This window comes from Linepithema humile, chromosome 3, assembly GCF_040581485.1.
Source record: "Linepithema humile isolate Giens D197 chromosome 3, Lhum_UNIL_v1.0, whole genome shotgun sequence".
Lineage (NCBI taxonomy): Eukaryota > Metazoa > Arthropoda > Insecta > Hymenoptera > Formicidae > Linepithema > Linepithema humile.
The window spans coordinates 13,514,582-13,530,851 of NC_090130.1; the positions used below are offsets into that span (position 1 = coordinate 13,514,582).

The following is a 16,270-nucleotide window of genomic DNA, read 5'->3' on the forward strand; positions in this document are numbered from 1 at the left end:
TTTGCGCTCCCCTGCTTCGAAGGTGGGGTAGGCGATGGGGTCAAGGGGGGGTGACCCCTATCTACCTCCTTCCCCTTTTCTTTTGTGGGAAGAAGGGGAGGGCTTTTAATAGCCCTCTCCTCCCCCTCCACATCCTCCTTCCCACTCCCAGTGGGGAGAAGAGGAAGGCCCCTAGGGGCCTTCCCCTCCTCACTCTCCTTTCTTTCCGTAGTGAGGGGAAGAGGGAGGCTTTGTGTAGCCTCCTCCCCCTCACTACTCTCATCCCAACTGTACTCCTTCACCTCCTCCTCATATGTCAGCACCTTCGGTAAATTTTTTGGTGCTGTTACAGAATGAAGAAGCCTGCACTCCACCTTCAGCTCCCATTGAGGGAACTTATAGTTCAAATCCCTAATTGCTCTCCTGACAATCTCGATACTGGTCCGGCGGTATGACCCATTGCCAGGCCAGCACCTAAATCTCAGCCAGGGAGCATTCGCCCTCCTTTTCCAAGCATCCAATGTGCCAATGTTTATGTCCCGGTGTCTGTCCTGAAGGGCTCTCCACCAGTCCGTAAACTCATCCCTTATATCAATATGGTTTGGCCTAATTTTCATCGGTTCAATTGTTCCCGAGATGTATAAGCCAAACTCCCTCCATTGGAGGACAACCATCGAGGGGGGGAGTATATATTCTCCCCGTTCCCTGATGGTGTCCTCCTTATAAGGGGGGTGTCTATCGCACCCTTCTTCCTTTCCTCCTTTGGGGTGAGGGGGGGTACTTCCCCCTCACTTTCAATCCTTTCCTCCTCCCTTCCTTTTATGGAAAGGAGAGGCGAGGACACCCTTGCTTTTTTGGCAAGGGGCCTCTCGTCTTCCTTCTCTATGGGCGAAGGATTTGGGGAGAAGGAATTCCTTCCCTCCTTCTCCGCCTTCACCTCTATGACCTCAGGGTCGGGAGAGAGTGTGATAATGGGGATGAGAGAGACTTCTCCCGTCCCGCACACTTCCCCCTCCCCCGAAGATTCCACCACTTCCTCCACCTCCATAATTGGGGTGGAGGGGGGGTGGTCCCCCTCCTTCTCCTGAGGAGGTAATTGGGGGGTATCACCCCCCCTTTCCCTCCTCCTCCTATTCTTTCGTCTCCCCTTAGGGGGGACGATCGGGCAGACTCGGCCACCAATGCGGTGGGCCGAGTCTTTACCCGCCTCCTTACACACGGGGCAGCTCGCCCTCCTGCGCGAGCATGCCCCTGCTAGGTGATCGGCGCCCCCGCAGTGGAGGCAGCAGTTGCTGCGGTCCACCTGCAAGGGGCACCGCCATCTCTCGTGCCCGCGTTGCAGGCACTTGAAACAACGAGGGGGGAGGGTGGAATCACCCAACCCCCCGTCTCCCTCGGTGCGGGCGGGCTTTTGTGGCCCCACCCTTCCCCAGGTTTGCGTCTGGGCATTACGTGTGCCCGGCGCAGACCTAACCACCTTTTTGGTGGGAAGGGATTCGGGGTCCCTTCCCCCTCCAGGGCGTTTACCCCCTCCTACGGGCTCACTCCGCCCGCGTCCTCCGCGGATCTCCTCGAGGAGGACGAGGAGAATCCGTAAGATCTTGTGAGCCTCGGCCCACAAGTCTCCTTCCGCGGTAGCCAGTTCGCCCAGGGCGCCCGCGTGGCACGCCTTGGGTGGCCCGTCGCACGATGACGACGAGGGGGGCACCGGGACCGGATACCCTCCACGCCGGCCCCTGGGGGTCCGAATCCCCTGGGGCGGTAAGGTCGTCCTCTTCGTCGTCATTGTTTTTCCATATTTGTTATTTGTTGACAGAGTTGTCTTCTCCGGGTTTTTTATCGTGGTTTTCCTTCTACTAGAACAGTTGCCTACCAAGGCTAACGAGCCCGTCCTGCCCGGGTCTTTTTATAGAAGTTGAACCACCCTCGCGGCCCGTGCAAGCTCCATGCAAGCACCGGCCCCCGGCCCCCGGCCCCAATGAAATCGGGGTTACGGTCGGGGGCGGTGCACTTGGACACGGTTCAATTAGACACGTTGCATTTGGACACGGTTCATTTGGACACAGAAAGTTGCGCACGGTTCAATTGGACACAGTACAATTGCGCACCGTTTACTTGCGCACTGTTCATTTGGACACAGAAAGTTGCGCACCGTTCATTTGGACACCGTTCATTTGGACACCGTTCGTTTGGACACCGTTCGTTTGGACACCGTTCGTTTGGACACCGTTCGTTTGGACACCGTTCGTTTGGACACCGTTCGTTTGGACACCGTTTATTTGCGCACTGTTCGTTTGGACACAGAAAGTTGCGCACTGTTCGTTTGGACACAGAAAGTTGCGCACCGTTTGTTTGGACACAGAAAGTTGCGCACCGTTTCTTTGGACACCGTTCGTTTGGACACCGTTCGTTTGGACACCGTTCGTTTGGACACCGTTCGTTTGGACACCGTTCGTTTGGACACCGTTTATTTGCGCACTGTTCAGTTGTGCATCGCTCAATTGTGCGTTCGCTTGGACACGAAAAGATACATATACCATTCGTTTTGATATGTAATATATGGAAATAAATTAAGAATAATTTGTGAAAAATGTAATTATACAATGTTTTTATTGAATTTTATACCGGTAAATAAACGTGAAGTGTGAAATTGTAAATATACATGTGACATTAAAGATTATTAAAGGTTACTTCCCAGAAAGTGAAATAAGACGCATGCGATATATGTACCATTCGTTTTGATATGTAATATATGGTGAGAAATAAAGAACAATTTGTAAAAAATATAACTAAGTGTGTTCATTTAGTGTTATACCGGTTAATAAACGTAAAGTGCATGAAATCAAAGAAAAATGACATTGAAAGGTTAGGTTAGGTTAGGTTAGATCTGTCAATGTAAAATGTAAGAAAAATTTATCGAGACATGAAAAAAAAATGTTTTATTATTTAGGTAGAAAAATGTTTTATTTTTAACAATTTCTGAACTTTTTAGCTTATAACTGCGTCAGGCATAAGCAGCATTCATATAAAATATTTATTTACATGTTACAAGAAATAAATGTTTTACAATATTTATACTTTTGAAAAAAAATACAACACGAAATTACAGAGCAATTTACATTATTAAAAAAAGTAATAAAAGTATCTCGACATTTTGTACATTTGTACAATGTAAAATCTCTATATGTTAACTTGTATGTCAATCGTAATTACTTAGAGTAATTATATGAGCGAATTTTTATAACAGTACGTTTCTGAGAAAATATGAACGGTTTTCTCTAATAAGACGTAATGAAGAAATGAATGCGAAATTGTGTGTTGCCAATCAACTTGTAGCTAAATATTCGCAACGATCGGATATAATAAATAGTAATCATCCCAGCTATGACAGTCAGATATAACGGTACATTTCATCGATTACATATGAATTAATTTGTGCAAATGTGTGAGATACCAAACGTTCTCTACTTATATTCAAATGAAAACGAAGCACTGATACTAAATATATAAAATGCGGCACACTATATTTTAAATATTTATTTAAACAATAGTTTAAAGTGAAAAATAAGAATTGAAATATCTTTGGCTCAAGAAACATACATTTGCAGAAATTAAATCTGTATCTTCATATAAATGACCTATATTACTTAGAAGTATAAAACTATCACAACACTTAGTACATATTCGTAACAGTATTACAGAAAAAAGTAAAAGTATCTTTGGCATCTTATAGCTTTGCACAAATTGGAATCTCTAATTACGTTATATGCGAAAGATACATTTTTCTTAGAATATAAAATGCTGCCATTTCTATAATGATACGTCTTTTGAAAGATATAACTCATAGTCATTCTTACTCATAGTTATAAACAGGAAAAAAATTAAAAAATTTGACGTCATCCATCAATTTGTAGCTAAATGTTCAATGCGATTGGATAAAATAAATTGTACGTACCATTATAGCAAAGACATTCCGGTACATTTAATTGATATCAACTTCTCAACTCTACTTATATTTAGGTAATAATCTCTGGTATTATATATAAAATACATACAATAAGTCAGATACTTTGCCTTATTTGGTTAAGGCTGTATAATAGTATAAAATAAAATCACAGTTTCATACTATATGTAACAAAAAAAGAATAAAAACATTCATATATCTTTGACGCAAGAAACATACATTTACAGAAATTGAATGTCTGTATCTAATTATAAATTATACCTATATTTTGACTTAAAATAAATCTGAAAAAAGCTGAAATTTCTATAATCTATACATCTTTCAAAATATACAAACTATTATTCTGAGGGTGATCCTACAACGCAAATTGTCGCCTGATTGTCAGTCAATACAAAGTATTTTTCAGTTAAAGCCATTATTAAGTTGTCATTCTTCGCGATAAAAACCGAAATTTTCAATGCACTGTAGAACCACTCTGTAGACAAATAGAAAAAAGTGTAACGTGTTTAGCACTTATTATCGGAGAAAAGAATCGAACTTTTATCTATCTTATTAAAGTAAGTTATTAACTCCGCTTGCAACAATGTATAATCAATCTATAGATGTGTATATATGTATATATATATATATATATATATATATATATATATATATATATCTTTCCAAAGTAAAATTACACAAACATCTATCTCTATCACAGAATCTTTTTGTCATCAATATTGATATCATTCGAGTAATATTGATATCAGTGTTTTTGAAACTTAAATTCTCGAAACTCATCAAATAATATTAATATCAGCAATTTTAAAATTTAAATTTTTTACGTGGATAGATATAAATGTTTTATGTAGATAGATATGAATGTTTTATGGTTTTCTAATTCTTACGTAATTATCATATGTTACGTTACATATCGGACATCGATCGGCTTCTAAACGTTCGATGCATAAAAAGCAACAAGCCAAATGACCGCAAGGTATAAAAGCATGTGTACGTTCGTTTATAAGACACACAGTACATATGTCGTTCGTACATTCTTCTTCTGATGCAGTTGTATCCTCCAAGTTCCAGTCCACAGGATGGTACGGAATGCCTGAAGTAGCATCATTAGCGTCATTCAAATACGAGTAATCATCATAGGGTACTTCGTAAATCGATTCATCTAAAATGAAAACATTAATAATATATATATTTATGTACTTTGAAGATTAATGTTAATCTTCCTTAAAATATTTGAGCTGTAATTACCTTCATTTATTTCAATATTGTTCTCAGAAGTAATGTCGTGATGTTGTCTTACTGCTTGTGTATTTGCAGGGATTTCTCCTTGGTTATTCCTGGTATCCCATACTTGTTCTATTTCACTAGAAGGCGATTCTGTGTTTACTGGTTCATCTGCAAAAAAGAAGTGTAATTTTTACTATAGATCTAATAATTTATATTATTTCTCTTAAAATAGTTTGATTTATAAATTACCTTCTACTACAATTGTATTCTCTGTCTCTGTGTCAGAAATAATTATTTCATTCTCATTTATTATTGTCTGCATGTCTGAACTTTTTTCATCGTTATCTTCTAATGTATTATCCTCTCTCTGTACATTGTTATGTATGCGTCGAGATCTGCGTCTATTTTGTCTTCCTAAAACAAAAATAAAATAATTGTTTTTAAAACAAGTGTACCATAATAATTATTACGTAATTAAATTTTTGTATTTGTTGTATTTAACTGTGTTCTGTGTGAAAAAAGACTAAAGCAGTTAAATACTTACTTGTTTGTTGAATAGTTTCGTCCAAATCATCTGAAAACAACTCCATGTTTATTTGTTCATCAGTTGTTAATTCAGCATCTGCAAATAATAAACAATTATTAAAGTAGTTCAGAATAGATCTATGTAGTAATAAATTAACATAATTTTATTTTTCAATGTTATAAAAATTGTAACATTATAACATGTATTTATGATAAATATAATATAGATATAGCATATTTACCTTCCATTGATACTATTTGTTCCATTTGTTCCATTGGGAGGATATTATTGTTGGTGGTGAACATTAATAAAAATTCATTCAGTGACAATCTGAAAAAAATTGAAGTTTTAATTCATAATTCATCAAATTTTATTTAATATATAAATTATTACAAAATGTTACCTTTGATTTACTAGATCCTCTTGCGCATTTATAATTTTAGAATCTAGTTCTCTCCTTGCCCTTGTGCGAAGTCGTCGAGATCTAACACCATTGTTTAATCGACGTAAGTCTAATTCTTGATCAGTAATTAAATATGATAATTTATCTGGAAAAAGAGATAAAGCAATGTATAAGATACAAAGCGAGCTAAAAGAATGCAACACAGGAAGAGAAATGTATGAAATGAAGTGGAAGGTAAGAGTGATTGCTCGCGACAAACAAAAAAATCTTGATTTTGACTTACTTTCTGAAAACAAATCTATTTAATTTACTTAAAAAGTGGATATTTGAAATTTTGCACAATGTGGAAAAATGTTACATTTAATTTTCATATTAAACGCACGTTTAAAATATAGATAAAATGTGACATGTGTTATACGTATATAATGCAACTACTTTATAATAAAAATATTTTAATCCAGTATTATATATGTAAAATGATACATGTAACTTTTTTTTATACATTTTTATCGTTTCATACAATATACGCATTTCATAAATATGCGTTATTTCAAAAATATATAATAGTCGCGTACACATTATAGAATTTCATACTTGATATAAAATACTTTGACATAAAAATTACCTAGAAATGTCCAAACATTAATATTCCTTGTTCCCAATTTTTGTGCCGCAATGTTATGAAAACTTTCTACTATATTATTAGTACGCACAGGACAACGATAGGTACTAATTTTTAATGCCATGTTAGACCAAGTAAGTCTTAGATATGACATAAATTGTAAAATATCTGGATGTTCATTAGAAAGTTCATCAGCTTTGGTTTGTATTATTAATAAAGCTTCTTGAAACATATCTGGTGGTAATAAAGGCAATGTCATTGAGAGTATCTTTTTTGGAACATTTGAAAGACGTAGTTTGCGCCATTTACGCAGTACAGCCTGAAATAAAAAATGTAATTTAATTAATGCAATGCAATTTTTCACATTTACTACGATTTTGATCAATGCAGAAACATAATATTTGTCACGTGTGATACATTCTGTCTGCATTGAAGAACTCCGAAAAAAGATAAACAATACTAACAATACTTTTTAATTTTCAATTTGAATAATATGGGTAATATGAGCACAATAGCTACAACAAAAGCGATATTACAACAAAAAAGCATTTCAGGCGTATATTCGAGCATGATTAAGAATAAAAGTTATGTATCACGTAAAAATCGCGAGGAAAATGCACGCATACGCTGTATTTGTCGGATAAAACACGAGAATGATGACAACAAAAGTGATAATATGTTAGAAGCACATCAGACACGTAACGACAAGAGCATAGATAGAAAACTAAGCACATCGCGAGAAAAAGCGCGGGAAACGTGTATGCGTGTGCACGCATTTATCATGTGCCTAGGCCGACATTCATTTTTCAATAATATTATTGGCCGCATTCAGCGGATTCAACAGTTGAATAAGCGATTATTGCTATTGGGCTGTTCTATTATTAAACTTTTCACATAACATATATATATATATATATATTATACTTCAATCACAAATAAAATTTATCAAATATAAAATTTCTTATACTACCCATACATTACTTACTTTGATAATCGAACAATCAAACAAGACAAAAATATGTTTGGATAAGAACTATGTTCTTCTCGCAGAAATATTTTGATATATTTGATATTCTTCTAATTGTTACTTGGACAACATGACCACGATGGTTACGACAAAAGCGGTATTACGACGACAGCATTTCAGGCACATAATGACACGAGCGTAGGATAGATTAAAAGTTATGTACCACGGAAAAATCGCGAAAATCGAGCACATATATGTACTGCATTAATCACATACAAGGCGAGCACGGTAGTTATAAGAAAAGCGGTATTACGACTAGAACATTTCAGGCACATATATTGACAAGAGCATAATATGGACTGAAAATGATGTACCGTGTAAAAATTGCGTAAACGCGAGCTGTTTTATTAGATTTCTCACATATTTTGAATATGTGAGAAATCTAATAAAACAGTTCGCGTTTTAATAATATACTCCAATCAAGAATAATAATTATTAATTATCGATCTCTCATTCAATTGTTAACTCTATTAAATGCGATAAATATACTGTATATAAAGCTGATCTTACATTGTTCTTAATATTATTGTAGCATTGTGATAGCCTACTCATTTTCTTGTTATTCAGACACCCATAGAAATTTCGAAAAACCCATGCGGAAAACATGTTTTAAGTCAGCAGTGCACGTATAATACGTTTTTATCTATTAATTGCTTGCAAGATAGTAAAAAAAAAATTAAAAATGCACAGTATACAGCCTTGCTTTGTAACATACCATAAAAAATAATATTATCAGATGTATTCATAAACAAAATAAATTTTAAAAATGTTTTTACATGAAAAAATTCTTAAAAATTTTTTTAGAGCTTCGTATCTTTAAACTTTAAAATATATTTTTTTAATATTTTATAACAATATTTTTAAAATATCTTTGTATTTATTACTTAAAATATGCAATAATTTTATCAATATTTACAAAAGTATTGATTGTTTTATGGAAATTTCATATGTTCTAAACTCTGTGAAAGTTATGAAAAAATCTGCCCCTTTTCTAAAGATTAATTTCTAAAATTTTCTTTATATAATTATTTATTAATAGCAAATATATATACAGGGTGTCAATTAAGTCCCGGGACGGCTAAATATTTTTTCATGTAAGGTATTTTTAAAAAAGGTCAAGGTCATTTCTGAAGTAATTTTCAACGAGAAATTCAATGGTGACCTTCAATTTGACCTTGAGCTTGACCTTCAAGGTCATTTCAAGGTTAGGTTAGGTTTTTTAAATAGAAACCCCTATTTTTGATTCCAAAATCTAATAGCTGGTGTCAAGAGCTTTTCAAAACACTATAATGAAGTTATTTTTCATTAAGTACTTTTCGAGTTATGAGGCTTGTAAATTACAGTATTTTGACATAAAATACAAAATATCTTGTAAAACATTCAATTTTTGGGAATCTTACCTTAATACTTTTATGCATAAAATAATGAGACAAATCAATTGGTATAAAGAAAACACATAGTTGCTTTCAAGAAAAAATATGTAGTTTGCAACATGCAACTAAAGTATTCAAACAATTAAAATAAACAATTTAAGTTAACATAAGAAATTAAAAAATTTAGTTGAAGTTTTTAATTTCTTATTTTAACTTAGATTGTTTATTTTAATTGTTTGAATACTTCTGTTAATATTATTAGAAACATTATTTTGCTAATATACTTTAATTACGTTTTTTTTACTAATTTCAAATGTTGCTTTTCAATTTATATTAATTTAACAATTTTATTAAAATTTATATAAATACAAATTTTTCTATTTTATTTTATCAGCGCATTAGTCATAATAGAATAAATTTATTAAACAATTATGAAAAAAATCATTCAATTTATATAATTGTATTTTCATAATAATATATATCTTAATACAGTATCAACTGTTTGTTATACAATATTAATTTTTCCTTATAAAATTTCTTGTATTGTATTAACAATAAAAATGCAAATAAAACACATAAAAAAACAATATATCTAATATGTTAAAGCAAAAAGATAATAACATGAAAAAATATATTGTTAGATTGTACATATTAGTAAACATTCAAAATCATCATTTGAGTTGAAAAATATGGAACATGAAATTGTACTTATTCCAGCAAAATTATGATTGAGAAAACAGTAAATGTATTCAATAATATAATTAAAGAAGATGCAAAAGTTGTAAACAATAATTTAATACAAAACTGTATTAAAGAAGTTTTCTAAAAGAGTCAATTAAAAACTGTAGCTATTTATTTTTTCAAACAATTGTTCACTAGGGACTTATAAGTCAACAACAAAATTTACAAGTCAACAAATGGATTTTTATATTTTATCTTTCTATTAATAAGAAAACTGCTAAAAGTCTGAAACATTTAAATCAAAATCAAAATATTGAAAATCAAAGGTATAAGATATAATTGTTCAAGATATTACAAAATTATTGTGGGTTCTAATATAAAAAAAATTGCTAAGTCCAAAAAATTATTTTTATAATTTTTATAAATTGTTTTATATATAATAATATTTATATAATATACATAGATGCATATCAGACTCTATTTTAAATGTATTATGTAAAAAAATTGTAGTAAATTATTTAAACTTTAAATGTTAATTATTATCATTTACCATTTAAAACAATTAATTTGGACTCAATCATTTCTACCTGAACGCCATGTTATTCGATTCATCTAATACAAATAATTCCAATACAGTAATTATTCTTTTGTACAAAATACATAAAATCAAAAAATCTAAGCACATCAAAAATTAAAACTCAAGATGCTAAAGATGTCAAGTTTCAAAATAAAAATATCAAAAAAATTTCAAAATATCAGAAATATCAGAGATATTCCTATAAATTACAACATTTTGATGTAAAAGATATCTAAAAATAATGAAATTACAAAGTTTCAATTTTATTATGTTATAAATCATAAAAATTTCGATGAAATATATTGAAAAAAAGAAAATAATTAAACCTTCTGCATATTGAATCAAAGATTTCTTTTAGTGCAGTATGAGTCTCACGAGAGCGCTTTAACATTTCTTCTTTCATTTCAATTTGTGCTTTGATAAATGGTTTCTTAGGATGATTATGTTTTTTTAAAACAGTTACAATATTATCTTGAAAAGCAACTGAGCCAGGACATTTGGTTGTCCTCCGTGTATTGCATCGAAAGACATTGTTGTAGCGACTGTCTATATAGTACAAATAATCATCATATACGTAAAGAAGTGTCCCCTTCTTTTTTCCAGGAACAGTTTGCATCTACAGTGAAAAAAATATATCAGTTAAATCTTTCATATCGCAGAAATAATGTCAATATTCTCAGTTCTCAATTAATATGTACTTTTAAATTAAATTATTATAAAGTAACTCTTATTAAAGTTTTAAATATATAAACCTTCCATTAAAAATGAATAATGAAAATAAAAAATAAACAATATTTCTTTAAAGATGCAGCAAAATATTAATTATAATTTTTGCACATACAAATTCTTTATAAGTGAAATTTATATTGTATTGTACTATTGAGTAATTACAGAATCACATTATTTTTAATTTTTTTATATTTAATTAACCATGTTAACAAAAGCAATAAGTAACAGGTTAATAAAATATTTCATGTTGATGAATAGTTGATGAATTTAATCAACAAGAGAAAATTGCATAAAAGAAACATACTGTGTCTGCGAATATGTACATGTCTACTTTAAACATATTGATATGCATCAAATATAAAGTTCTTCATGCTACGGATACTCTATTACTTACTATGATAATCAAACAGGCAAACAGGCAAACAGGCAAAATATGTTAGATAAAAACGATACTCTCCTTGCAAAAAATATTTTAGTATATTTTATATTTTAATTGCTACTTGGAGATACAACACGAGCACGATAGTTACGACAAAAGCGGTATTACGACGACAGTATTTCAGGCATATAACGACACGAGCGTAGGATAGATTAAAAGTTACATACCGCGAAAAAATCGCGAGAATCGAGCAATAAAAACAGTACACATGTACTGCTTTTATCAAATACTATACCAGCACAATTGTTATAACAAAAGCGGTATTACCACAAGAGCGTTTCAGACACATAACCACACGAGCATGATATAAAGTTATGTACCGAAATCGAACCGGAAAAACATCGCGAGAATGTTTCTGCACGCGTACGCCATATTTATCGGATACAATATTAGCATGTTTTAACAAAAGTGATTTTACGACAAAAGCACATCAAACACTTAACGACACGCGCACAGGTAGAAAACTGTAGACAGGGTGAGAAGAAGCGCGGGAACGTGTATGCGCATGCACGGTTTATTACGGGTGCGTTCCACTTAACGCCCGCAACGACCGCGACCACGACTGCAAAATTGCGCGTTCCACTGGCCTAGTTTACACCGATTGTTTAGTACGCGTATCAAATACTAAATCTGCTTCTCCGATAGGTATAAATCGTTTAGTGTAAAATTTACACCAATCAAAGAAGCTGATTTAGTGCTTGGTCCGCGTACTAAATAATCGGTGTAAACTAAGCCAATAGCTCGCAAATGTCGCAAGCGAAAATTTTAGTGGAACGCATTAGACGACCACGGCATCTTCTGATAAATTTACTTCTATAACTGTGTCGCTTTCAGTATTGTAAAAAAGAATTATTTGCGACGACATTGTCAAACACTGTCAAACACCACGAACATTCTAGTTTAAAAACACGCGCGAAAATAGCTAAGATTACGACGACCCACGTTTGAACCACGGACGTCGTGAGCTCGACGCGGTCGCAATGACGTCATCTATGACGTTTCAAGCGTGACCACAAAGTATTATAAAGCAATGAAATTAACATGTAGTTTACTGTAGCAGCGCCAAGTTTTTTTGCGTTTTTTAATAAATATCTTTTTATTTTGATTACATTTTTTATATTTTTTTATTTTTTAATTAAATATTTTTACTTTTTAAATATTTTAGTCCCACTTGGTGCCATTTCCTGATATCATATTTTTTTGTAGAAAGTATATATAATAGCTTTTTTGAAAATTTTAATATATACAAGTTTTTTTTTAAAGGTTTTAATATATCTCTTGATAATATATATGACAGGTTTTTTTGAAAGGTTTAATATATACGACAATTTTTTGAAAGATAAAACAATACGGTTTTGTTTTAGTTGTGACAAGATTAGAAGTTACGTACCGCGGAAAAATCGCGAAAATCGAGCACATTGTATGTACTGCATTTATCACATACAAGGCGAGCACGGTAGTTATAAGAAAAGCGGTATTACGACTAGAACATTTCAGGCACATATATCGCAAACAAATATTGCTTCTTCCTAATTGGTCAATTCCCAATCTTCAATCTTCAATCTCAATCTTCAATGCGTCGTCTGATACGGGCTTTATGGAAGTATTGTAAATTGATTAGCTACCGCGTTGTCTTTTGCCGCGCGGCAAGCGTTGTCGTTTTGTGTGCAAGAGTCAATAAATATGGTTTGTTCGTATCGCGTGCCCCAACATGTTCCTACTTGCTTAAATGCGCTTCAATTTATTTGTTCAATCAATTGAAACGCGTTAATCAATTAGAAGCGGGTAAGAGCGTGTTAAAGCATGTAAGAACATTCCGACGCAAACAAACCTAAAAGATGTGGCTTTGTGGTTTGCTACAACAATAATATAACGCAAAAATGATGATTTCTTAGCAAGGGGAGAATAAAGTATAAACTATTTACTAATGCAGCCAATTCAGCCAAAAAGAACAGACCTTATGAAATTGGCCATGCAACGCATGGTCTATATATTATTACGTCTATGGGTTACGTATTCCCGAGTCCAGAATCCAGAATATGACATTGTTGTAGCATGTGTTGTATATTGCTTCTGTAGTATTTTCGCTCGTCGTTTTCGCTTTTGTTGTTTAATTTTCATTTTGTTTTATATATTGGTTGTCAGATATGTCATTTTATGGCTTAAAATAACGTAGGTACTTTATATTATTCATAAAATTTTATATTTTATAACACATTATATAGTATATTGATTAATATTATTTCATAAAATAATACACCAAAAATGTTTCAGAAAATGTGCAGAAAGCTTGTCGAAAACCCAATTGCGATGATTTGGATTGTGGCTTTGTTCACTCATATAAATATTGTTATGAATACCAAAATACAAAGTGTTCTAGACAGAATTGCCCGTACCTACATTGCACCAGCGTCGAGCAATTTCGATACACAGTGACGGGTAAAGCAACAGACAATTTAAAAAGAGAAGTTGGCCGAACGTTACAAAGCGTGAACATATGCGGCGATTTTAAAAAAAATGTATGTAAACGAGCGATTTGTAATCGTCGACATATTCGTCCTGATACACAGCCGCTTGAGTGTTCGATATGTCGAGAAACAATTACAATGAAAACTTTTGGTGCTGCGACGTGCGGACATATATTTTGTTACAACTGTGCCTTACAATTTATAAGTAATGACGAAAAAATAATTATACAATGTCCAATGTGTAGGTTACATGTAACGTACAGAGAATTTATATAAACTTTAAGTACATTCTTTTATTGCTATTATTTTCTTACTATTTACTATTAACATTTTTGTTTACTTCTACTATTTACTTACTTTATTTGTTTGTATTTTTATTACATTTTCTTTCTTTTACTTTACAATCTTTATCTTATTTTACCAATTATACCTATTATTTACATGTATTCATCTATTGCATTTAATCGACTAGTTCTTATATAATATTTATTTCATATTAAATTTTTCACTATCTAAATACTTAAATTGGCTCTTTGTTTCTTATTGCACTCCTATTTCCTTCTACTTCTATTCTGTATGTTACCCTTACTCTTTCTCTTTCTTAAAATTCCTCTTCTTATCCTCTTCTTATCCTAATTCTATTGTTTTGTCTTTAATTTTTCCTTTTTTTCTTTTTCTTTCCATTTTAGCCTATTTAGAATCTTTCCCTTTACCTTATCTAACTCATCACTCCAAACCAAGTAAGAGACTGACTATGAAATTTAGGCGAAAATCAAAGGTAAGACATAAGAATGTGTTCTATGTACACTGAAGAAGAATAAAAATTAATCTGAAACAGATTATATTGATACACAGATTAGGAAGTGAACAAAAAGCAAAAGTAACCTTGCGATAACTCTGGAAGTTTTTTATTTCTTTATACGATGAAATTTTATTATTTTTTTCATACTCACATAATGTAACTTTAACTCTTATGTTATGCATTTAACTAAACATTGAAGAAATTATTCTTTATTGTTATCTAATTCTGTATTTCTTTATCTAGAACCATAACAATAAGATGCTTTTTGCATATTTCAAATATCTTGTTTCGTAAATATTAAATTTGAATACAAAGATTTAGACGTAAAGTTTTTATAAGATTTGTGCAGTATCAAAAAACTTATGCTTTGAATATACAAAACATCTTTTGAATAGATATAATATATATTACTGTATTGTATTCTTAATTTTTATATTAAATAATACAAAGAAAATAATACAATAAGAAAAAAATAGTTTAGATATGATATGTAGAACATATATTCTCAATATTATATATTTCTTTTGAATATTTAATTTGTGCAAATAACTGTTTCTTACATAAACAGTATATACAAAGTACATAAGCGCAAAAAAAGGACAAAAATAGTATTGATAAAAGATTATACTTGAAGTTCATATAAATTTTTTGTACTTTACATGTAGCTCACATATTCGACATTTTATGCTAATTCCTTCCTCATCAGGACTTATAAATTGTAAGGCACAGTTATAACAAAATATATGTCCGCAAGTTGCCGCACCAAAAGTTTTTGTTACAATTGTTTCTTGACATATCGGACACTCAAGCGGCTGTGTATCATGACGAATATGTCGACGATTACAAATCGCTCGTTTACATAAATTTTTTTTGAAATCGCCGCATATGTTCACATTTTGTAACGTTCGGCCAACTTCTCTTTTTAGATTGTCTGTCGCTTTACCCGTCACTGTGTATCGAAATTGCTCAATGCTAGTGCAATGTAGGTACGGGCAATTCTGTCTGGGACACTTTGTATTTTGGTATTCATAACAGTATTTATATGAGTGAACAAAGCCACAATTCAAATCAGCGCAATTCGGTTTTGGACAGAAAGCTTTCTGCAAGACATTTTCTGAAAAATTTTTGGTGTATTATTTTATGAAGTAACATAAATCACTATATAATGTGTTATAAAATATAAAATTTTATGAATAATATAAAAGCTATAATTACCTTGTTTTAAGCCATAAAATGACATATCTAACACCTAATATATAAAACAAAATAAAAATAAAATATATTTCCGAAATATTCTCACAATATTTGCACAAAAGCAAAAAAACGACAATAATTAATAACGAAAACAATAAGAGCGAAAACAACAAAAGCGAAAACGACAAGAGCGAAAATGTTATATCAACAATATGCAACATACGCTACAATATGTCATATTCCGGTAGCACCATAGACG

General features: G+C 32.3%; 1 protein-coding gene and 1 long non-coding RNA gene across 2 annotated transcripts; both read right to left on the reverse strand.

Annotated features, from left to right (window-relative positions):
- Positions 1–3,814: 3,814 nt before the first annotated feature.
- On the reverse strand, positions 3,815–7,437 carry LOC136999084 (E3 ubiquitin-protein ligase cblA-like). The gene is made up of 7 exons (XM_067352555.1): positions 6,725–7,437; positions 6,100–6,244; positions 5,938–6,026; positions 5,715–5,792; positions 5,420–5,584; positions 5,192–5,338; positions 3,815–5,105 (listed from the first exon to the last, which is right to left on the reverse strand). The coding sequence occupies exons 1-7, from the start codon at positions 7,149–7,151 to the stop codon at positions 4,810–4,812; spliced, it is 1,347 nt and encodes a 448-aa protein (XP_067208656.1). The 5' UTR covers positions 7,152–7,437; the 3' UTR covers positions 3,815–4,809.
- Positions 7,438–15,516: 8,079 nt separating this feature from the next.
- On the reverse strand, positions 15,517–16,173 carry LOC136999085 (uncharacterized). The gene is made up of 2 exons (XR_010889488.1): positions 16,033–16,173; positions 15,517–15,931 (listed from the first exon to the last, which is right to left on the reverse strand). It is a non-coding gene; the product is annotated as an uncharacterized lncRNA (long non-coding RNA).
- Positions 16,174–16,270: the final 97 nt, after the last annotated feature.